The 24,565-nt window shown below is 38.5% G+C and overlaps 3 protein-coding genes across 3 annotated transcripts; 1 reads left to right on the top strand and 2 right to left on the bottom strand.

The window, feature by feature from the left end:
* Positions 1 to 155: 155 nt before the first annotated feature.
* Positions 156 to 9,719, bottom strand: foxred2 (FAD-dependent oxidoreductase domain containing 2). The gene is given in 18 exon segments (XM_030140296.1): positions 156 to 1,442; positions 1,715 to 1,785; positions 1,787 to 1,883; positions 1,996 to 2,030; positions 2,032 to 2,188; positions 2,191 to 2,216; positions 2,405 to 2,570; positions 4,661 to 4,824; positions 4,941 to 5,143; positions 5,145 to 5,270; positions 6,252 to 6,356; positions 6,358 to 6,501; positions 6,596 to 6,687; positions 6,690 to 6,731; positions 6,734 to 6,900; positions 7,661 to 7,800; positions 7,802 to 7,874; positions 9,558 to 9,719. Coding segments are annotated over 17 exon segments (2,052 nt in total). The 5' UTR covers position 7,874; positions 9,558 to 9,719; the 3' UTR covers positions 156 to 1,197.
* A 926-nt stretch (positions 9,720 to 10,645) lies between these two features.
* On the top strand, positions 10,646 to 13,274 carry hmox1a (heme oxygenase 1a). Its single transcript, XM_030140298.1, is given in 12 exon segments — positions 10,646 to 10,722; positions 10,814 to 10,863; positions 10,962 to 11,073; positions 11,308 to 11,385; positions 11,387 to 11,453; positions 11,456 to 11,497; positions 11,500 to 11,525; positions 11,608 to 11,643; positions 11,645 to 11,759; positions 11,762 to 11,797; positions 11,800 to 11,879; positions 12,696 to 13,274. Coding segments are annotated over 11 exon segments (861 nt in total). The 5' UTR covers positions 10,646 to 10,722; the 3' UTR covers positions 12,915 to 13,274.
* Positions 13,275 to 13,759: 485 nt separating this feature from the next.
* mcm5 (minichromosome maintenance complex component 5) lies at positions 13,760 to 24,232 on the bottom strand. Its single transcript, XM_030140231.1, is given in 21 exon segments — positions 13,760 to 14,041; positions 14,451 to 14,578; positions 15,433 to 15,466; positions 15,468 to 15,576; positions 15,674 to 15,802; positions 15,895 to 16,007; positions 17,075 to 17,214; positions 17,217 to 17,250; positions 17,328 to 17,393; positions 18,147 to 18,226; positions 18,229 to 18,258; positions 18,261 to 18,288; positions 18,908 to 18,939; positions 18,942 to 19,018; positions 19,111 to 19,282; positions 20,318 to 20,487; positions 21,722 to 21,877; positions 21,961 to 22,135; positions 22,221 to 22,347; positions 23,448 to 23,574; positions 23,909 to 24,232. Coding segments are annotated over 21 exon segments (2,202 nt in total). The 5' UTR covers positions 24,082 to 24,232; the 3' UTR covers positions 13,760 to 13,939.
* Positions 24,233 to 24,565: the final 333 nt, after the last annotated feature.

Here is a 24,565-nt window from a genome sequence, read left to right as displayed (position 1 = left end):
TTTCACAGCAGTACCAACCAATCAGAGTCCACCTTGTTCATTTACTCCGGACCAATGGAATCAAGGCAACCGGCAAGCCAATCAGCGTGTGGGACCAATGATTGCTCTGCGCAAGCGTACTGTGATGATACGACTCTGGACAAAATGCACACAAAGGCTGTATTTCAGCTTTAACTTTTTATTAAAGTAACTTTATGTAAAATGAATAATGCATAATCATCTTCCAACACCACTCCTCCATTCATATATCATTTCAAAAATAATATATAATTATTTACATCTAGATGTCCACAATATGAAAATTGCACAAATGTGTAGGTATATATTTGCAACACAAATGCATCCACATTCTACACACAATATTATAGTGTACAATAATAATAATATGTGATCTTTTAAGGAACAATGTGCCATAAACAGTGGTTCCCAACCTCTTTATATTTCTAAAGTAGTTGTGAAATGGTTACCAGGTGACCAACATCACATATCCTTGACATAATGTATGCTCTTTTTTCACTTTCGTATACTATTATATCTTAATAAAAACTCTTCACAATGCATAAAACATTTAAATAAATCAAGAAAATCTCTTGCTTGCTGAAATAGTGAAATAGTAGCCATATGTCACTGGTGGCAAAGAAGTGTTAAGTACCGATTGCTTCATTTTAAGAAGTCAAAATGTGAATAGGTTGGGAACCACTGATCAGCAGGATCATATTCAGTCAAAAATATTAGGTCTTGTTATGTTTAGGGCCATCCACATCTAGAAACCTGTAACTATGACAATAAGTAGAAAGTTTTTTTTAAATGACTCTTGGAGATTATATTGGTGTTTGTGATTAATTTCTTGTTCACCTTCTGGGAAAAAATAGTGTGTTAAAATATAGTGTACCATGTTTATTTTTTATGAGGGAAAATAGGTTGATAATCCCCATTTTGCAGTTTCTATGGCGTGAGCTATGTGGATAAAAGGTAAGAAAGGTGATGATTAAGGGTTTGCATCTGCAACGCACTTTCCTATGACAGGTGATTGACATTCATTTGCATATACTTTACGGAACATCACCATTCTTCAGTGTGGATACTCACAACATTATAGTTATATAGAGTTTTTGGTGTGGAAGGTCCTTAATGTGGGTACTGGAGGTAGCAAGCCTGAATGACTCAAACAGTGTCATAGACAAAGCTTTAACACATTCAGGTCGAACAATCAGAAGTCATTTTCAACCCTGAAGACATCGAGGCTCCAGCTTGTACCAGGTAGTGGGAGAATGCGCTATTGGCCCCTGGAGCAGCTGTATTCTGCTCTATAGGTGTCACAACTGCATTGTAAGCATGTTGCCCAAGCTGACCACTTTGCATCACACCCTGGTGCTTCAAGTATCCATGACGACAAAACAGTGGTGGCTGTCGATGGGTTAGCGATAAGCGAAAACATGTTTCTAAAGAAGGAAAACAGAGGAATGAGTCACATCACACTTTCTCTCCAATCAATGATATCACATCTGGTATTTCCATCTCCAACTGGGGTTCGGCTTCTAAGTGCAACACATTTAATGGTTTCATAGAGGGCAGTACAACATGAGTATTGTGCTCTGTAATTTAGGGTGATGTCAAATCAATAATAATTCCAGTGGCATGTAATGCTACTTATCACCTCTCCAATGCTGCATCACAAACACTTCCATTAGATCAGCCAGAGCATGTTGTTTACCTGCATAGAAAGTCCTGAGGTCAGTCTGGACACAGTGTTCAAGGAAGCGCCGCAGTGGCTGAATGTGAGATGGGACTATCCCATTCTGTGAGGAAATCCTCCACCATGTGGATGAATTGCTTTGGCCTTGGTAAGGGCCAACCATGGGGCCGGAGCTTCATTTCATCCTCTCTGGGAAAAATTATTTACATGATAACTTTCAGACAGTATTTATCTCCAAAAAAGGCTGTGATTTTCTTTCTAAAAACACATCAGCTTCAAACAACCGTATTTATACTCACCAGTGGGAAGTTTTTCATAATAGTAAATAACAGGTGCAAAAAGTTGATCTCCAAGCTCTGGTCCAGTCTGTTTCTGCCCTGCCACGGCCCAAATAGTCTATTTTCTTCTTCCCATACTGCATTACAATTATCAACAGTCCACTGGAGACCTCATGGCCTGAGACAGGGGAGAACTGAGGCAAAGCCTGAAGTGAAACTCCTCCACATATTCACAGTGAGAGCTTAGAGACAAGGAGAGAAAAAGCATCAATATATATGTAATGAGCAGAAAACCAATAAAATGTAGCCTTTTAATGAGTAAAGGTCAGATAATGTTATTTCCAGTATACTGTGATTTAATAAGCATTACTGGGAAAGGCATCAAAGGCATCAAATCATAATAGTTGACATTAAAGTAACATCTGCTCACCCTCGAAGAAGCACAATGTCTCCAAGCATCTCAAACATTTGGTACGGTCCAGATGCTTCGCCGACCCGCTTCAGAATCCAGGACTGCAGCTGTGTCATTAATAGTTTGGTGGATGGCCACAGGTTGCCATGGTACCGATTTTCAAGCACACGATGTACAGCCCTCACTATGGCAGATGTAAATAACACCTTGGTTAAATGGCATGATTGGAAACAGCATATACTAACAAGTTTTTCGGATACATTTTTCATTTTTTTAAGGAATGGCCTTTATAGCGTTGTAGGGTTTTTTTCAAGCAAAGCTGTGAATCCCTTGTCCCCTATAAAGGACAGAAATGCATTGGTGGGTCTCTAAAGGATATGGCACACAGAACTTTATTGTATTAGTTTGCTCAAAACATTGCATTGTGAAAATGAATCTAAACAGACCATGAAGTAGTGACATGTAGTCAGGAGAGGCAGAGCCTCACCTGTCATCACAAAAAGAGAAAAAACCAATTAATGATAAAATAAAATAAATATTGATATTTGTCAGCTGATCTATACTATAAAGGTATTTTCTGTGTGATTCCAATAATTTAGTTTTTTTTTTTTTTTTTTTTTTCAAATGAATTGTTTATGAAATCCCATATTATGAAATTTAATGATTTGGTTTACTATAAAATAATGCAAATATGTATAAAGCCAAATTAAAGTTATTCCCTGTCTGTGTACAAAGGTTCTTCTCATACTGAGTCTAAATATGATTTACGAGATGTTTCTAAATTTGTTGTACAAAAAGCTAAAAAAGAGACAAAAAGAAGATGTATATCTGGTGTTGGAGTTAAACTAGGGAATGAGGCCAGCATGGATTTAAGAATGTTAGCCCATTTTTGATATTTAAAAAAATGGTACATAAGGCAATTTTTGAAGGACACAATTGATAAGCTCTAACAAGTAATAGGTAAATTATTTATTTTGAGTCTACATTAAATTACCAATAATTTGGTGGTTAAGGTTTTCTATTTCTCTGGTTTATTTTTCACCTTTTTATGTTTTGCTTGTTTGTTTGCTTGGATACATTGTTTATTTTTGTTTTTTGTTTTTTTTTCTTTTTCCTATATCGGAATGCTGGGTAGCTGAATTGTTATGTAGGACAGGCATTAATATAAGCATTTGCTTCTTCCTGTGCCTTTTCAGTCATTAACCTGTTGGTAATGTTTGAAGTGCCTGTTGTTGACACTGGTTATTATGTGATGACTGAATAAAGAATTTCATCATCAATTTCATCAATTCAAAATTGCAGAATTTCCACATTTCCCGTTCAAATACAGGGAAGAGACATGTGGTGTGGCAGCAGTGAGCGTGAGCCTCACCTTGGATCGCGTAATGCCTTACAAACTGTGCTGGCATCCCATGCAATTAGTGTGTTGCTGTCTCTGTATATCACCAATAAAATTGTTTCAAACACTTTGATTATATGCCCTGATGTTCCATAGTCTGGATAATGTATAAAATGTATGTGTGTAACTTGTTCAGTCTAGCAGATCAATCATAAAACCGCACAGAAAAAGGGACTTAGTGAGGCAGCCTGTACTCCAGCCTTATGGCAGAGGGCGTTCGTGAGCCCACAGGTTCTTGATACTATGCAAGCTACAAGTCAAGTGCAGAGATTCGTTTATTTTTCCTTCTCGTCCTGGCTTAATCTCAAAATGAAAGATTCCATCCGTCTGTCCATCCATCCGTCCGTCCATCCATCCATCCATCCATCTTCTGAACCACTTTGTCCTCAAGAAGGTGCTGGAGCCAATTTGAAAATAAAAATTTTATCTTACATGGAATATGTATGTGTAAAGAATGCTGATATGAGATATGAAATATAACCTGTAAACTGTTGCCAATCAAATGGTGAATAAGCTACCTGTTGGGCTCCTGCTAGTCTACCTGTGCCAGCTTGATGGCAAGGACTATATAAGCAGGACTTTGGGTGGGATGGGTGGTCTTCGTTTTGGTTTGATTCCGGTTTCTATTGTTTCAGTAAACCTTAGTTTATCAGTTAATTGTGGTCCTGTGTCCATCATTATGTTTGCCTCATGAGCCAGCTGTAACAATAGTCTTTTGGGATCATATATTTGTAGATCTGACTCTGAAAGAGTCAGTTCCTCACCAGCCATGAACCTCAACCTCATGTCACTGCCATAAAGTACCTGTCAATTAAGAAATGAACCTTTGTCTGAATTAAATGAGGTGGGATTGTTGTATCAGAAATGAATATTACCAGTGTAACGAAATCCATGGACAAACCCTCCAGCAGATGAGCGATAGTCTCTGAGTGGGCAGCAGTTCCCAGCACAACAAACCAGGAGTGTTCTTCCTTCATACCAGGCCGTCACCCCTGGCAACCTCCCCCTGGCGTTCTTACTATTGGGTGGGCAGGCAGAGCTGGAGAGATTTTTAACAAAATGTATACATAAATTACAACCCAAATTAAATGATACAGGGGTGGCTTAGAGACAAGAGGATAAATGACTTCAGGTGCATGTGGCATCGTCCTGTACCTGTCAAATATGCTGAAGTTGAACCTGAATCCAAGACACCGGATCACGCGGTCGTAGGGCTTTCGCATTGAGAAGTTGTCAATGTGATACCCAGGCAGCTCTTCTGCCGTCACATCAGAACTGTTCACTCCATCTTGTCCTTGCAGGTACTTATTTAAAGTCAAGTACAACTTTGCCTTCTTTCCACCCGATTTCCTCTTGTTTTTGTTCTTTTCGTTGAGTAATAGCTATTTCCTCCAGACGCGTCTCCACTAGTCCATCGAGGGACTTCAGCTGGTAAGTGTCAAGGACCTCATTGTTCACGGCTCTGAAAAGACACAATAGTTCAGTCTATGATGAAAAATACTGAAACGCTCAGAAACAGTTAAAAAGAAAGTAATCAAACAATGATCTGCATGCACAGGTACTTCAGCAGTCATGATGGAGGCATGGAAAAGTCAGAAAAATACTTTATTATGAGATAGATAGATGTACTTTATTGATCGCAAGCTGTGAAATTATAGTGCAGCAGCAGCATGACAGACAAATAGAAAATAGAACACAAGAGCAAACACACTATACATAATAAATTAGAAGTATAAAAACAGAACTGGATCAAAAAAAAAACTGGATAATCAAATGATAAAGTGAAAAAATAAACTGTAATGTTCAGTATGAAGGTACAAATTAACCTGAGCTACAAGTCAGCTGTGTCAACAGAGAGAGGAAAAATGCAGATATCAGAGAAGCCAAAATAATGACTAAAATTTTAGATGGCTAACACAAAACCAAAAAAAAAGCTAAATTATATAGCTCAAGGGCATATATAAATGGATAAAAAGTAGCTGAAGTCATTTTTAAATCAAGTAATAGTAGAATAATGGGTTTAAATACTGCAGCAGCTCTAATAGTTACCAAAACACTTAACACATTAAACATGAAAAAAGTCATCAAAAATAAATGTAAGTAAAAGAGAATAATTAAAATGGGGCTACTACAATGGCTAACTGATCAAAATCAACAAACAAAACCCTGACAATAGTTAGCCAAAAGTAATGAAATTGCTTCAAACAGTTAGTGACAAAATGTTTGAGTAATTAGCTGAATACAACACTTAATAATTAGTAATATATTAATAGTTGAAACTTATAACTTCTACCAGGCATGTAGAATAAAACGTTGATGAAAGGCTTTTGTTGTTAATTTGTGTTGAAATAAGTAATGTAATTTCATAAAAAGAACACATTTGGAACATAGTACTCTTTAAAGGTAACCTCAACGTAGAACGTACAGCTAAGCAGAAGTAAAAAATAACCACATCTTCAGCAGTACCTTAGATCCTCCAACATAATGCGTCTGCCAAGCCAGTCCGGACAGGGCTGCGGCTGACCATGTGACCCTACTGGCTTTTCCTAGGAACGCTCTGGCTGTTTCAAAAAGCAGAGTTCCCTTTGCCCAGAATCAGTATGGCCTGGTCTTTGTAGTCATCAGGTGTGGTAGAGATGGACTCATAACCCTCAACCAGCTCAGAGCCAACAAAGTTGACCTTCTGAGGGACCCATAAACCCGTGGCTATGAGAAAGTACGCTGAGGGTGAAAAACACAACATGAAGCACTTCACAATCCTTAAAACTTATGTTTGTGATGTTTTTATCTCAGGTTAAGGAGAATGCAATATACCTGCAGATATAGTCCGATGCATGCTGATCTGTCAGGATATAGCACCGGTCATTGGCCGACTGGACGGCCCTAATCCTTCCAACGTCACGCCGTAGCGGACCCTCAGCTCCAGCTCCTTCTCATAAATGGACAGTAGAGTGGGAAGGCATCAGCCGGTGGGTAAAACTCACTGCTCACTCGTCTGAACAGCAGGTCAGACCGATCACTCAGCAGCGAATTCCAGTCGTGGCGCAGGTTGAACTCTCGGTTCTGCCTTCCAGTGTGAATCTTGTTAATGCTAATCAACTTTCTGTGCCTGGGGGATATCTTGACAGCAGCAGACAGACAAGAAAGAAGGAAAACTGGGTTCAGAGCACGACAGTTAGGTTATCTCTTGAGCTGCAGCTAACCAAATATTTTTGTAATCAATTAATCTATCAACCATTTCCATTCAATTAAACAATTATTTGAATGGCCAAAAAATAAAAATGTGAAAAAGAACGTGAAAACAACTTGTCCTTATTCCAGAACCAGCTGAGACAACACCACAAAAAATATTAAAGTAAAAAGTATATATAAAAAATAGCATAATGCCCAAGTCATTTTTTTACGATGTAGCAAATGATGCAAAATGAAGCAGCAGTGTTAGAAGAGTGAAGTTACACAGATATCCAATTGGCCATAATATGACTTAGGCTATTATGCTATGTGGCGACAATATAAAAAATATCTAAATAGAAATACAACAACAATAAAAACAGTATAAAAGTGTACATAAAAATATCAATAGATAGGAACAACAACAAATCAAATGACATCTATAAACAATGTATGTAAACTTCAGTGTTCAACAAATCTGTATACAACTTACTAACAACTTAAGATGTAACTAACATACAACTTTGTGTTGATTCTGGTGTCATGTGCGTCCCAATAAGCATCCATGTGAAACACAACAGCGGAACCAATGTTTAGCAGCAGCAAAATTAAGGAAACAAAGCTTCAATGCAGGAAAATTATAACAGAATAATTTTTTTTAAAGAATTCGAGTCGATTAATGTGTGATTTTTCACAGCGGTACCTACTTGTTAAAGAAGCTGCCTGGGCATGAGTTCCTCTCCAGGATGATGTAGTCTCTTTTGCCTTGGACAGAAAATGTCCCCATCTGCAGTCCTGCAGGCCCGGCGCCGAGCACACAGTAGTCATAGCGGTGGGTGCGTGTTGTGGTGGTTTTCAGAACATTTGATGAAGCCAGTCAGAATAAGGACGGTGAAGGAGAGAAGGTTTGAATCCATACCTGGTGAACAGAGGACGCAGCAGAAGAAGTGACAAAACTAATCATAAATAATACATACTAACCAAATAAATAGGGCAATACAGTCAATGTAAGTAATTTAGGTTTTGCTTTCTGAAAATTTGGGAAAAAATACCGTAAATCGAAAATTGAGATAATTCCTCTTGTTAACATTCTGGCTCAACAAACTTCATGATGCACAGCATGGTTGCTTCTTGTAATATATTAGTTATGGACGTGTTTTTGTAGTCATATAAAACTGATCAGCACATAACATTATAACCACTGACAGGCAAAGTGGTGTTAATTCTGATTATCTCATTCCAATGGACCTGTCAGTGGTGGGATATATTTAGGCAGCAAGTAAACATGGAGACCGGGAAGTTGATGTGTTAGAAACAGTGAAAGGGGCCAAAGTAGAGAGTCTGAGCAATTTTGACAAGGGAGAAATTGCGATGGATAATCAGTGAACCACAGCATCTCCAGATGTTCATTCCCATGTAAAGTGATGTAGTACCTACCAAACTTGATCTCAACCAGTGAAGCATCTATGTGATCATAATATTATTGCCACTGGTCTAATATTGTGCAAGTCCCCCCTTTTCCACAAAACAGCTCTGACCTGAGGTCTAGATTCCACTAGATCTCTGAAAGTGTGCTTTGGTATCTGGCATCAAGAGGAAGGGATTTGACTTGTTTATCCAGTACCTTCCACAGATGCTCAATGGTCCTCAGATTGGGATGTCCTTCCTTGGTCCATTTATGATCGGTACTAACCACTGCTGACCAGGAACACCCAACAAGACCTACAGTTTGTGGAGATGCTCTAATCCTGTCACCACCATCACAATGTGGACCTTATTAAAGTCACTCAGTTCCTAATGTTTATACAACACATCAGCTCCCAGGACTAAAAGTTGACCTGCTACCTAATATATCCAAACCCAGTGAAAGGTGTCCATAAATAATATTTCATCACTTCTCCTGTCAGAGGAGGTAATGTTATGTCTGCTTTAGTGAGGAAACACGATTTTTGGGTCAGGCTTTGTCTTAAGTTAATGTTGCCAGAGGGCTGTCAATTAAAGCGTAAATAATCCATAACAATGGAAAAAAAGGTCGAATTCTTTGGTCATAATGCCCCCATTTGCAAATACAGAGTTCACAAAGCAGCTGTCTACTTCAATGACCCTCCGTTTGTTTGATTATTATCAACAGTTTAAATGTGATCCTTTATGATAAGTGAGCTAAAAAAAATAAAAAAAATAAATAAATAATAATAACAATAACACAAAATTGCTTTAAATAGTAGGTGGACCACTAAAGTGAGACAAAGTGTATTTTATGGTCAAATATTTTGGTGTTCAAGCTAATTAAAGCGATACTTTTAATAAGCTACTCAGTTTTTGTTTTTTGTTTTTTTTCTTTTTGTAAGGGCATTTGGACCAAAAGCTACCGGAAACATAACACCATTTAGCTTCACATCATCGCACATCAACATTCTTCACTAAATAACGATATGAAGGTAGTTAAAGCTCTAATGTGTTAAAATGAGCTCCTCCGTAAAGCTAATCACGGCTTTTCTCCCAGTGTCAGGCCGACGTCCAGGCGCCGTGCCGCGGATGCGGAGGCTACCGTCGCCCGCCGAACCGGCCGTGAACACACCACGGTAAACACAGACCGGTCTTACCTTTCACAACAGGACACCCAGGGCACACAACATTCGTGGCTTCTTATGTATCAGTCCGGTTCCTGATGCTACATGATTTCTGTGTTGCATTTTCTCACGGTGTTATGTGTGGATATGTAACCAGTCCCCTCCACAGCCCACTGGTACAACCCACTTCCACTTCCCCCCAGGAGGAGGAAACCCAATGGAGGTGCTGCTCTCACAAAGGGGGCGTGATTCAAAGGAGGCATAGAAAAGAACTGAACAGAGATCCCCTAGGAAAGGATGGGAGATAGAAGCCAGTGCAGGCTTGGTGGGATCTTAACACTGTTACCAGCTTTAGTCCACTGCCTTTCACAGATTTTGCAGTTCATCCTTTCCTATGCTGTGATAACCATGCATCTCCAAATGGGGCTGAGTTTTACTGTTTGTTCCTTTATAATCACACAAAAATTCTTCTTAGGAAACCCAGAGACCGGCACTGATACTGACATTGGTCCTATGTTGAATGTGTTTGTTGTACATTGTATTCTGTATTAACCCATAAAGACCTAAACATTTACTGCTGACCGTAAGCATCTACTGATCTAAGATGTTAAATGACTGTTGATCCATTCATCCTATCAATACATGTAAATAATTCATGTATTATGCAGTTTCTCAGCTTTTCATGGTTATCAGATATGATCCATTTGGATGTTCAGAGGCTCAGTAGTGAACATGGAAACACTGTCATCTTCTAAAGAACATTTAGAATTTAGGGCTAAACTGCTTAATACAGTAGTTCTGTCTCATCTGATACATTAATCTATTTTATACTTCTAGATGGAAATATATTGCTTTTTTTTACACTTTATTCTGCTACCAACTTTCCAAAACAGGAGTTTAAATTGTCTGAAGTAAAAGTATTCAGTTGTTCTTGGTACAAACCCTGGTTGTGATTTCTGCTTGATCATGTTTTCAGATGTTTTTCCCCTTTTGGTGACACATCTGCTTCGTCATGTTAAACTGCAGCGGTTTCTGTCACGATGGTTTGCAGTTACACTTCCCGTTTGACTCAGCATCTGGAGAATGAAAGTATAAAAGAGGCAGAAACAGAGCTGTGAAGCCACAGTAGACATCTGCTCAGAGGAAGTTACAGCTCCGCCGGGACACAAACCAACCAACATTGTAAGAAGAGAAAGGTAAATGAAATTAACTATAAACTTTGTCACATTAAAACAACTGTACCTTACAAAAACAGTTTCAAATTAACCTTTACTACTATCTGTACAGATGGAGAAAATGAAGAGTGCCAGGAAAAATGATCCAGAAGAAGCTGGCAGGTATGACCATTCACCACTTTACCACAATAGTGTTGTTTTCAAAGACCTTCTGAAGGTTAGATTTCACTGTGTCATTTCTTTTGTGTGTTTGCCTCCAGTGATCTGTCAGAGCAGATCAAAGCCACCACTAAAGACAACCACGTCAGAGCTGAAAACACACAACTGATGCTGAGTTACCAGAAGGGACAGATCACTCTGCCACAGTACAAGGTAACCTCAAAACACCCCCCAGCTGAAATAGAGAACAGTAACAGGATTGTACTGGACTGTACTGTTTTATGTGAATTATGTTGTTTTATGGAGGGACTAAAGATGGAAATTAGCCTTGGCTATAATCTTGCATATTGACACATATTGCGTTTATTAATATGTTCTGTCCCTTTGAAAAAAATAAACTTCAAACAGGTGGACAGTCCTAATATCATCAGCTCGTTCTTCTGTCAGGGTTTCTGCTGTGTTTCCTTGTATGAGATCTACAAGGCACTGGAGGAGGAGCTGGATAGAAACTGTTCCCATCCAGCTGCTTGCACCAATCTACTTCCCTCAGGAGTTGGCCCGTCTGGAAGCTCTTGAAAACGACCTGGAGCACTTTTAGGCTCCGACTGGAAGAAGAAGGTGATTGTTCCTGCAGCCACGCAAGATACGAGCAGAGACTACGAGAGGTGAGACACGATCCAGTCAGTGAGAGAGCAGAATGTTGTGAAATGATCCACACAAACCTCCTGAACTGGCTCTGCTTTATAGATTGGCAAAGAGAACCCCAGGCTGCTGGTGGCCCATGGCCTACACCCGTTACCTCGGTGACCTCTCAGGAGGGCAAGTGTTGGGGAAGATTACCCAGAAGTCTCTAGGGTTGAGCAGCAAAGAGGGGCTGTCGTTCTTCACCTTCCCTGGCGTTACAGCTCCAACCGCTTCAAGCAGCTGTACAGGAGTCGAATAACAGCATCGAGCTGACGGAGGAGGAGAGGGCAGCTGTGCTAGAGGAGGCTGTGGCGGCATTTGAGTTCAACATCCAGGTGAGGAACACAGATTACTGTCACATCTGAGACCCTTGTACTGAAAATATCTCAGTTTTCGCATACTTTATCCCTATACTTCAGTACATCTCAGAGGCAAATATATGTTTTACTCCACAACATTTGTCTGAACTTTAGTTAATAGTCAGATTACAGTATTTCATCCCATTCCAGCCCAGTAAAATCTCCAAATGTGTTGATATGAATGTTTGTGATGACATTTAGGAGTCATTTTTAAGATTTAAGATTCACTGTAAGAACTCCCACTTACATCTATAGTAAAAAAAAAAATAAAAAAAATCTGAAAACTTAACCACACGGAGAAAAACTTCTATACTTTATACTGATATAGAGATTAAAAGTCACTATACCAAAAAAAAAAAAGAACTGATCACTCTTTCACTCATCAATAAGTTAAATATATAACCATCCTTACCTTCATATATGTATATAAATAAAGCTGTTGGTTTTCATATTGAATCTATCACCAGAAATACAACCAGGACAATGTGTATTTTGTGGCGTTTTTGGATGATTCTATTCAAGCGACATAAACTCTTTAAAAACCTATTTATATTTTCCTGTTTCTCATCATTAATAGATGTGGTTTTTCTCAGATGTTTGTGGTGGATTAAATGTGTCACATGATATAAAGTAGATGAAATGAGCTCAACCTTTAATGTGTGCAGCAGTAAAATGGAAAAAAAAAAATCCTCACAAATGCAACAGTAAAATACAAGTCAAAGTCAGGCTGAAAGAGGAACAGAATGTGTCTGAGGAAGGAAACTTAACACTACTTTTGTCTTCTTTCCTCAGGTTTTTGATGATTTACAGAAAATGCTCAGTGTTACAGCAGAAACAACAGAGAAGTCAAACAGTAACGTCAGCTCCCTGAGTGCCAACTTCCCATCTTCTCCCATCATGCAGTTCACCATGGGAATGTGTGTGGCACTGGCCACTGTTGGAATGGGAATCTATGCCTTTAGTTCACATTTACAACTGACACACATCGAGCACTTTAGTCACAACAAATGAAGCAATGATCAGCAAATAAGTGACTCAGCTATTTTACGTCTTAATGTCTTCACTGTAAAAGCAGGGTTTGTTGAATACTGACAATATGCTAGTTCTGCCATACATGTTTGTTCTTTATCTTCATCATTAATCACATGTTAAATCAGGCTTTTTATTAATGTACAATTTAAGCATGATTGATATTAATGCTTTATATATGCATGGTAACAAAAAAGGCTTTACTTGATCAGAAAATGCAAATATTGATTTTGTTTCATGCTTTCCCCCTGTAAAACAGTATGTATATATTTGTAATGAACATATTTTCTATCTGTTGAAGTCTAGTTATTAATGAAATAAACTCATGTGGTGAAAACAGCAGGAATGAGTGCCTACTTCATCCTTATAAATTCCTATATAGATAAATTTTATAAAAAATACAGAGCTCCCATGAAAGTCAGTGTAGTTTAGAAACTGTAAACATACTCCTGAGACCCCTGAAAAGTACAAGTTTTGGCTTTTTTTACATTCAGTATCTTGATTGAATACAGCATGATGCAAGTTTTTAAAGATGCATTTTTTTGTTTTTAAATGGAATGTTCTTAGCAGTGGAAAGTTGATTATTATTATTATTATTATTATTATTATTATTATTATTATTAAATAAATCTGTGAAACTCTTGTCCACTACGGAGGAAAAAGATGCATTGGTGGGACTCAAAAGGATATTTCTGTTTTGTAGTGACGGTGTTAAATACAATGTGGTGTCGCATTAAAAAATTTACAGGTTTCATATGATTTCACAAACTTTAATCCTTTACACAGCATGCAGACACTTATTTCAATATTAACTTGAACATGTTCTTCTTATTTAAGTTTACAGTCTAATACATGTGGGTGAACCCAGATTCACCTGCATCAACAAGTGCCCAGTATTAAAGTTTTACAATGACCCAGATCATCTTCTAATGTTCCAACAGAATAAGAAAAGCATAACTATTTACATCAACGGCAACATGGGTGTGGATTCGAGCACACAGTTGACTCTACTTCACTCTGTAGAGCACTTTCCTCTGCATGCGATGCTGAAGCTCACCCCTCCTCAGCATCAGGTGGAGGACTTTGTAGATCGCGTGCTCTGGATATTTCTGTAAAGAAGGACAAAGAGTGGAGAGGGTTACCCAAACCAGACTAAAACTAATATTAGGGGTTTTAATCATGAATTGTTGATCATGAGTCCCAAATGCACCACTGAATGACACAGGAAATCATTCCCGTCCGTGGTCATTAGTGTTTACTTCCACCTTCCAGAATTATAATTACACACAACTATATTTTTGCACACATGTATATTTCTTTCATGATCACATCTATTGTCTAGTGCATGTTGTACTAGTTCTCCATCTCTCCATCCATCCATCCATCCATCCATCCCTTCCTTCTACTTTTTATTATAATTGGAGCAACTGTAACACCCAATAATTTCCCCTGGGATGAATAAAGTATTCTGACTGAACGGCCTCATAGAGGCGCTGTATTTCTTGTTTCCAGACTGACCTGTTTGGTAAAGTCCTGTACGATGCTGTGTTCAGAAACCTGCGATCCGATGGCGAAGCGCCTCTTAAGCTGCTTCTCAATGCGCGAGATCATTTCCTGGTCCTCCTGAGATGTGAAGCCCTCCACACCTACGTACAACATGTGGATGTTAGATAAAATGTATACAAGACTTTAAGGACATTGAAATATTTAAAGCTTTCACTCCTGTTGTCATGTCGGTTTGTGAAGCAAACCTGCAAAAAGCTCTGACAGAACTGCTAATATTATACACGAGCTTTTGAAAAAGCTAGTAATGAAAGTTCAATTCAGTTAGCCTGTAAACTGGCTGTTAAGTCTTATAGGAGTGAGACTGAAGAATAACTTGGTATCAGTCAATGCCATCATGTCCACATTTTAATAAAATGTAAATACACTCATGGAAACAGACCTACTACCTCTTCTCTGCTGCTCTACTTGTAACATGAGCAACTGCAGCTTAAGAAAAAAATAGGACCAATGTCCTTGTATCTCATGGTACATTTTATCAAGAATCAATAACAAATTGAACTTGTGAGGTTGTCAGGTTCTGCCACCTTTTACAGTCCTATGATCTAGATGTACACCCCTGTATTGGGATCAGTCTCCAATAGAGGGTGGTACTTTTACTGGAGGATAACTCAAATTAAATGACAGTCTATACATGGCTTCCTATCAGTTCTCAATAGTAATTATATTGATATCTCTAACTATTTTCATATTATAAGCTATCAAAATATGGACCATTAAAAGTAAAGGCAAATTTTAAAAATTTGTCAAAAATCAACATCTCAAAACTGTGAAAGACTTGTAGGCATTGACCCAAAGAAGCAACACATAAAATATTAAATAAATCCAGTAGTTTCATCAGAGAACACAAATTTTCTAACCCTAAGTGGACACAAATCTTACCTAAATAAAAGAATACACTAATGCAGACCATAGATCCAAATGGGATGAAACACACCTGAAAGGCTGCCAGACAGAGCAGCATCCAGAGTGGGAAACCTGGAAGAGCCTGAGGGCTTCATCCACCTCCTCCTCTCCAGCCACAGCCTGCAACTTCATCTTGGCCAAAGACTCTGCGATGCGCACAACAGCCTCCAGCTGCCTAAAAACGCAGAATTATAAAATGAAATGGTCAGCCCAGGACGCCCACGCTTCAAAAGGTGGAGTAAATCTCAGACTGTCCACACGGGTGTCGGTACCTGACAGTGATGGGGATGGAGGGCCGTTTGTCCGTCTCTCTTTCGTGCTCTCTGGCTCCACTTCTCATCACCACGTATCTGTTTTTCAGCTTCTCGGCGGCTGCAGCAGACATCCGAGGACCACATTTACTGTTGGATGAGGAGCACAGTGAGTCTTGATTACAGGGGAAATGAACCAAAAGGGATCCTCTGTGATATTAGACAAACAAACCCATACTCACGCTCTGCAGTAAGCGATGTATTTCTTGAAGGTGGCCAGTGGGATCTCGCCCTCCACGCCTTCGGTTTGGGTCTGAGCGCTCAGGTGAACATTCATCACGTGACGAGCCAGTGTCTGCAAATACAAAGGTTCGACTCAGTGTCTTAAAGCAACAACGTCCCCAATTATTTCACTCAAGAGGCAACAATTCCAGCTTGGATATGAAGCCAATTGCATCTTCACAAGGAGCAACTACAGCAGCAGCAACAGGATGAAACAGAGCAATAGACCCTTGGCTCCATCACTGGAACTGTGTAGTTTGAGTCGTGAAATGCTGTTGTTGTATCCAGTGTGAAATGTTTGTTATTGTCAATTTTATTTTTCTACTGCTTATTACTATTACTTGCATATTTATATTACTTATTCATATCATTGTTAGACTATTACTGTTATCAGTTTAATATACATTTATCCTGTGACTATCAAACTATATATACATATATTAAAATATGCACAATATTAATATATAACATAATTAATTATCTATTAATATTACTACTTTGTTATTTGTTGTTTCTACTAGGACATTCCAATGTGCAATTGCCTGTTTTTTCCACTACTGTTTTAATAGTTCTTGTAATTTCTTATGTGTACATTTGGTGTTCCTGGTGTTCCTATTGGAACCTCAATTTCCTGAAGGCTCTGTCCAAGTTCTAGCTAATCTAGACACCGGCCAGTTCCTATTCCCATTTAAAACCTGTCAAGCTTCTCACTAGGACAAAGTCAGTAACTGTTCCTGGAGTGATTATGGCTTTAGTCACTTGGACCTGTTGGTAATATTTTAATGCTAATAAAGGCTTTCATTTAGAAGTGTGATTGATAGTTTGCCGGCTGACATGTTTAGAGCTTTTGTTTGGTAATGTTTTTTACTCAGTGATGACAGTATTTCTGCTTAAATTACACAACGACTACAAAACATTTCTCTCATGTGACTGTCATGTAGTTTACAGGAATCTAATTACAACACTCATTAGTAACATTGGCTGATGTAAGCATTAAAGATCCGTCAGCGGTTCTGGTATTTTAGTAACATGACAAAGTTGATTTATTGTGTAAATTGGTAGTGTTTCATAGTTAGAGTGGTTTTCAGTAAATTAATAGTAGTATTAGCCTCATTCCAGCTTCCATCCTAAACTCCTTACCATGTCCCTTTGCTGGTCATGCTGGTCTTTGATGATGAAGATCATATCAAAACGGGACAGGATGGTAGGCATGAAGTCAATGTTGTCTTCCCCCTTGGTGTCCATCCCAGCGGCCGACACTGAATTGGCTGCAGCCAAACTGAGCAGCGGGAGTTCAGAGTGGTGGTGATGCCGGCCTGCGAGCACAGAGCATGTAGTTTATCCAGTCCTCCAGCACCATGGAAATCAGTCTTAATATACAACTGAATAATACCTTGGCAATGGAGATGGTTTGCTGCTCCATGGCTTCGTGGATAGCCACTCTGTCGTCTTCTCTCATCTGACGAGGAACACAGTATTTAAGCCCAGTGCAAAAGCAAACGTGAATATCGTTAGCCTCATAGCATATTGTCTAAGTCATGCACTATATGGACAAAAGTAAACAGACATGTTGAATTCAAGTGTGTCTTTGTAACAGGGTCTGGGCTACAAAACAATGATGACAAAGGTCATAATGTAGTTACATATGGTGGTAAATATCGTTGCATTGGTTAGTTTTGTTTATTTTAAATTGTTATCTTTGCTTCCAAAATGCCTCAGAGATGGTTTTTACTTAATTTCTCAACATTGATTGTTTTTTTTTTTTTTTTTAAATCATGACTAGGATTTAAACATTCTACCACTAAATTTCTACAATGTTTTTCATGATCTGACTGTAAATAATAATTTTCTACCACAACTAACCATCTTTCTTCACATCTCACTCAAGAAAAATCTCCCACTAAACTTAAAAAGGAAATATTGACATTTATAACTATATGGACAAAAATATTGAGACATAATGGCTACAGCTGTAAGATGTCCTATTCATGCTAAATTTGAGATCTAAACATCAATATTAAAAATCATATGATATTTATCGCGATATGAAACAATATTATGACATTTTTCGTTATTTTGTGGCTCAGACCCATTAGAAAAGAAACACCTCAATTCAATGTGTCCCAGTACTTTGTCCAGATATTGTATGACTTGGGCAATTAGGCTATGAGACTAACAATGTATAATTTCTGACACTGATTTTTTTTTTTACCTTGTCAACTCATCGATACACACAAACTCCACCGTCAGCCAACACCATAGCCCCTCCCTCCATGATGAATCCTCGAGTGCGGGGTCCCTCAACACAGACGCAGTCAGGCCGCCGCACTGCTGCCTTTACCAGAGGTGTAAACCTAAAAACACAAATGGGGCATTGGCATCACTGGATCTTTGTAAAATGTCAGAACACAGCGCTAAAACAAAATGTGTTTTAAATATGTTTAGAGCTGAAACTATAGTCAACTCCATTAAAAAAAAATATTCGATTCAAGTTCCTGAATCGAATTCTTTTGTTTCCTTAATTTGTTGCTGCTAAACATTAGTTCCACTGTTGCATTTCACACGAACGCTTAAGGCTCATTTATGCTCGGCAAAAATGTCTATACATTAACTTTTCTTCATTGGAACCATCACTTACTCCTTTAAACTTTTAAGCTCAAAGTTTTTAAACAAACATTAAAAATATTTGGCTTCATTTATAAATTTGTATGCAAGTTGTATACAGATTAGTTGAAGCCTGCTGTACACATATTGTTAGTAGATGTCATTAGATTGTTTATATAGATATTTTATATATACTTTTATGCTGTTATTGTTGTAATTTTTTAGATATTCTTATAAATCCTTTTACTCCTTTACTTTCATGACTGTTCTTTTTTTTTTTTTTTTAACAATTTAATCAAAATAAAACAGTTAACAGGTTAATCAATTACAAAAAAATCAACAGCTGCAGCTTTAAATATGTTGTCATACCCCGATGGGTGAACACCTCTCCACAAACTTAGCAGCTGGGACTTGGCGGTTCCAGGATCTCCGAGCATCAGCAGGTTGATGTCTCCTCTCCGAGTCAGACCATCAGGCAGCCTAAGAGATGACACATAAAACCATCACTTAACACTTTAAGTTGATTGAATGGACAGTAGACCCTCATCTGGGTTTTACTGTTGTAGCCTCACCTCTTCCTAGAGCCTCCAAATAACAGACAGGTGATGGCTTTCTTCAGGTCATCGCTGCCATAGATAGACGGAGCAACTGAACGAGCCAGAGAGGAGTAGACGCCAGGAGTGGCAGCCAGTGACCTCAGCTCCTCCTCTTCCTGTGGAGACACAGAGCCGGTAGCACCACGACCTGGGACAGAAAGAAAAGGAAGGCTTCAAGACATGTATGACAGTATATACAGGGTGTCCACAAAGTCTCTTTACATTGTAAAAAATGTATTACAAAAGCAGTTGATGAGATATGTTAATCAGATTTGTTCTGGGTACCAAGTGGTTATCAAAGTTTTTAATCCCTTTGTCAATGTTTGAAACGGATGTACCTATTTGTGTACGTAAAGTGAACATAAATGAGCCTTAAACTGGCTAAGTCTTATAGGAATGAGACTGAAGAGTAGTTCGGTATCAGTCAACGCTATCATTTTCATGCTTTATCAAAATGTGCATTAAATACAGGGTGTCCCACAAAGTGTCTTTAAAATTAAAAAAATGTATTACAAAAGCAATTAATAAGATATGTTAATTAGATTTGTTCTGTGTACACAGTCGTTATCGCAGTTTTTAAATCACATTGTGGGATCATGTGCAGTTGAATCATTGGTCAATTTTTCTTCAATGAGAAATCAATTACTGCAAATGTTTACCTTGACCTTTTAACTGAACATGTGTCACCACAACTGGATGACCTTCAACCAACCAGCATTTTCCAGGTAGATGGTCCACCACCACATTGGGGACTGCATGTTGGTGGGTTCCTAAATCAAACATTTCCAGACCGCTGGATTGGAAGGGATGGTCAGATTCCCTGGCCACCTCATTCACCAGATATCACTGCCCTGAATTTCTTTCTATGGGGTTATGTTAAAGATTTTGTGCATCGAACAAAGATACGGGATATCAACGACCTGAAGCTAAAGATCACTGATGCCATTGACACCATTGATGAGGCTATGAAACAGCCAACATGGCAAGAAATCCAGTACAATTAATGGTGCCTATATAGAGGTGTATTAAATGAAGCAAAAAAAAAAATTCAGTATCTACTTTTCATTTTGTAATAATTTCCACAGATTTGTCCATTCATTTACTTTTGTACTAAATTTGTTAAATTGTAAAGAGTCTTTATGGACACCCTGTATTCCTAAAATGCGGGTGGATTATTCTGTACCTGCTCCCTCTGTGTCCATCTGGATGCCCACCACTCGCAGGTAGGAGGCTCGGATGCCCACACCCGCAGACTTCTCCTTGCCTTTGGCCTTGGCAGCGGCCATCTTCTTGATGGAGTAGATCCCCATGATGGTCACCCGGTTTCCTGGAACCACACGGTCACACAGATACCTGACGGAGAACAAGCGTCAAACAGGATGGTTTTAGAATTGTACGCTGTCATTTTCAGTATTGATTTTTACATATTCTCAATTTCCGTTTCAATTTTAGTCAAGTTTAAAGGAATTTAACGCAGATTTGATGGTTATTATGTTGTTTGTGTGAGTTTTAACCTTTTCTGTAATGTCATATTTGTCAATGGTGAGAGCCAAAAACATTAACTCAAAGCATTTAGAAAAATGCATTCCGGCCGTGCAGATCAAAGTCCATCCGGAATAGACTTTATAATGGAATGTCGAAAATTTAGAACAAAATTAACATTATAAGATCCTCACCTGGACAGAACTGGATGGACTGACATCACATAAATGCAATATGCTAATGTATCCACAAATATATCTTAGATTTACATCTGAAATGACCCAAAATAAAACCTGAAAACAGTTTGTGTCTAATTTTAGTTCATTTAAGTTTTGTAAAGGCACAATACAGTTGCACTCAGCCATTCTTTGGTCAAGCCTCTTCCTTTAATTTGTGTTAACAGTATTACTTCAGTTTCTCACTTGGATTTTATTAAGAATATTTCAAGTTTTTGTTATTGCATTTCATCTTTCAGTTTCATTTTATTCTTGTCAGTTTTAGGAGTGCATAAGTAATCTGATTTTTATTTAGAGGACTTGAAAAGTTTTAAAGTCAGTTGTAGTTTTCTGGGTATCATGAGTAAATGTATTGATCAAAGGAAGCGGATACCATGAACCAAAAGAAGACACAATATCAACTTAGAGTAGAAATGATTAATCAATTAAAATTAGTCAATTACAATTTTCCTGAATTGAAGATTTGTTTCCTTAATTTCACTGCCAATAAATATTGATACCATTGTGTTTCACACGGACACTTATTGTGACACTAGACATCAGGATACATGGATACAAATGTGTTGAAGACTGCAGTGCACATTGTTTTTAGATGTCACTTTATTTGTTGTATTTTTAATATATCCTTTTACTTTTATACTTTTTGTGATCATTGTTTTAGCTGGTTCTGGAATAAAGGACAAGTCGCTTTTTTTAGACATGTCTTTTACACATTTTTATTTTTTTCACCAATTCAAATAATTGCTTGTATCGAAGAAAAAAAATAAACCATAGCTGCACTCTACATCAAATAAACTGGTTTCAGTCTTAGTTTTTGTTATCAATAATAACCTTGATAAAATGTAATAGAGATTACAGATGTTTCTTACCGATCACAGTAGAGCTGGAGGTGACGGGGCATCTCTCCATGGGGAACGGCATCTGGAGACTCCTGCAGACGGAGCGTTTGGAAGTCGACACAAACGCAGCGGTCGGGGATGATGAAGTAAGGGTCCACAGGACACTTTGCCCTCCCAGTGTTATCACTAAGAAACAAGAAGAGCCTTTAGATCAACAACAGGACACCAAGAGGATGCGTGTGCACATAAATGACGGCGGTCAAACTCACGCGTTACACTTGCGTGGCAGAGCGTATCCCTGCAGGCCCGGAGCCAGCTGGATGTTACTGATGGTGTTACGACACCCACGACACTGCAGACACACCTTGGTGGCCTTGGCCTTCACTGCTGTGGCTGAGATGATGATGCCGTGAACCTTCACCAAACGAGACACCTGCTCCGACTAGAGGACAGAAAACACAACCTCATCAAACTGTCAGCGACGACTATGAGAATAAAAGGACAGATCCATGTGGAGGCCAGTTTTACCTCAGGTTGCGAATAGAAGCGTGATGGGCGTCACTCTTCAACATGACCTGAATGTCCTGCACCGTCTCTTCCCCCATGGGCCGTGGACGGGTCACCTCATCAGCAACCTCCTTAGCAGCTTCTTCCAGCTGGACATTAGACATTTAATAAACTGTTAGACAAGACAAATAAAACCAACTGCCATAATGTGGCTCAAAATCTCTTTTAAAGATGAACCTATTTGCACTGGCTTTTAGTAAAAGTGTGTGACTTATTTGTTTTATCTTATGGTTGTGTTTTTAGATACAACTTATCTCATTATTGTGTATCTGTTTTAACAGTTTTAGTATATTTTATCTTTTAAATCTATATATTTTAAATATTCTTTATTGTATATTGTAATTTTTACCTATATCATTGTACAGCACTTTGCATTGTTGTAAATGTGCTATGTGAATAAACTTGACATTGAAAAGACTTAATAGATACATACGATAGCAATGTATGTGTTTTTTACAACTCTAAAGTAGATTTTTTTCCCACACATTTAGATGTGTTATCGATGTAAAGACCAAAATTTTTGAATATTGTGAAATAATCTGACTTAACTTTAAAGATAGCGTGAACGCCATTTTCCAACTATCAGTCTCTGGAGAATTTGACTCCGATTGTGGCATATGGCCAATATGTAATCTCCATTTGAAATAAAAGCTACGACACACAATTGTGATGAACAGGGACAGCTAGATGAAACACTCCATTACAAGTCCTTATATTTTTACAGTGCCACATTGCACAGCATTGTGGTGAAAACTCCAACAAACCACCTGTCTTAATTCATTAATTTCCAGTCTTATAAAGTCAAGTCAGGGTTTAGTGTTTTGTAGCACTTTATTTTGCAGAACAGGTATTATGGTGCTCATGAAATAAGCCTTACAAACACATGACAAGTGTTTTTAAAGATGCAATTTCTGAGAATGTTTTATTGAGGTTTATCCCATACTTGACGTTAAAAGATGATAGATGCATGACACTAAAAAAAAAAAAAAACAGAACACAAGCGCAAACACACTATAAATAATTAGAGGTATAAAAACAGATCTGGATAATGAAACAGTATGACACAAAATCAACTGTAATGTTCAGCAAAATGACATTTAAGTGCAGAAGGATATAGTATCTCATTACAAAATGGCAATACTTCAGACTGACTAAGTAAATGAATCCAGACCTGATACATGTGACTCACCAGAGGTAGGTTCTCAGTGGGCAGTTTATACAGACAGTCGGACAGATCTTCATCAAAGCTGGCGAGGTCTTCCATCTCCACCTCGACCCAGTACTCACCCAGGGTGTAGTGCCTCTTCAACTCATCCCTGTTTAGAAAAACACATTTTTGTTAAATCAGTGCAGAAAATACCCCATCTCCTATCTATATACATAAAGTTCCAAAAGCAGAGGATCCTACATTTCCCACAATGCAATCGGCAGCACATTTACGCTAACCTGCTTTCCTTCTAAATCTACATATTTCAGAAACATGATCATTTTACCAATAAGAACATCAGCAGTGACATTAAACTGAAATGATTCACCTTTTCCGTCATCAGGTTAAGATTACTTTCATCTCTTTTTACCAGTAGTTTACTTAAGATGTATAGTTCTGTATAATGTCCCATGATGCCTTTGTTTAAATAAGGGTAACATTACCTGTATTTGTACGTGAAGCCGGTTCGATCGGTACCCACTCTAAACTGGCGCAGAAACTCTCGGAACCGTTTCTTGATCTGGATCCGCTTCTGTCCGCCTTCATCCAGACCGGGTCCGTCTCCGGCACCGAAGTTGTCGCTGTAGTAAACTCCCGGGTCGTCAAAGCCAGACATGTTGACCTAGATCGATGGATAAAACTACAAAGCCAAACGTGGTACCGTGGACCGGGTTTTTCTGAGTTCAGATGCCGTGTGTTCAGTCAGAATACTGCACACAATGCTGCTCGTTGCGCCCGTTTCGCGGCAAAAACTGAACTCCTTCCTCTGTGTTTCCCGCGAGCCGCATTACCCGACGCCCCTTTCCTCTACTCCCATTGGTTGAGAAAAAAAAAACGCCGGTTACTATTAGCCGAAGTGCTTAATGTAGGCGGGATGTCGACATGAAGGTGGGGCTTGGATGGAGCAGTGGCGCGAAAAAGACAAGGAAGGAGGAGAAAGCAGTAGGAGTGACAATGAAACGAAAATAACTGATATAATGCAAATAAATGAAAGAGTGGAGTACAGATTAAAATTTTCTTCAACATATTTAAAATGTAAAACAAACAGAGCAGTAGCTAGTGTCTTTTTACTTGCATTCTGTAGATTTTATGTAGTTTGA

The sequence above is a fragment of the Sphaeramia orbicularis genome, chromosome 8, assembly GCF_902148855.1.
Source record: "Sphaeramia orbicularis chromosome 8, fSphaOr1.1, whole genome shotgun sequence".
Lineage (NCBI taxonomy): Eukaryota > Metazoa > Chordata > Actinopteri > Kurtiformes > Apogonidae > Sphaeramia > Sphaeramia orbicularis.
This window is presented reverse-complemented; position numbering and strand designations above follow the sequence as displayed.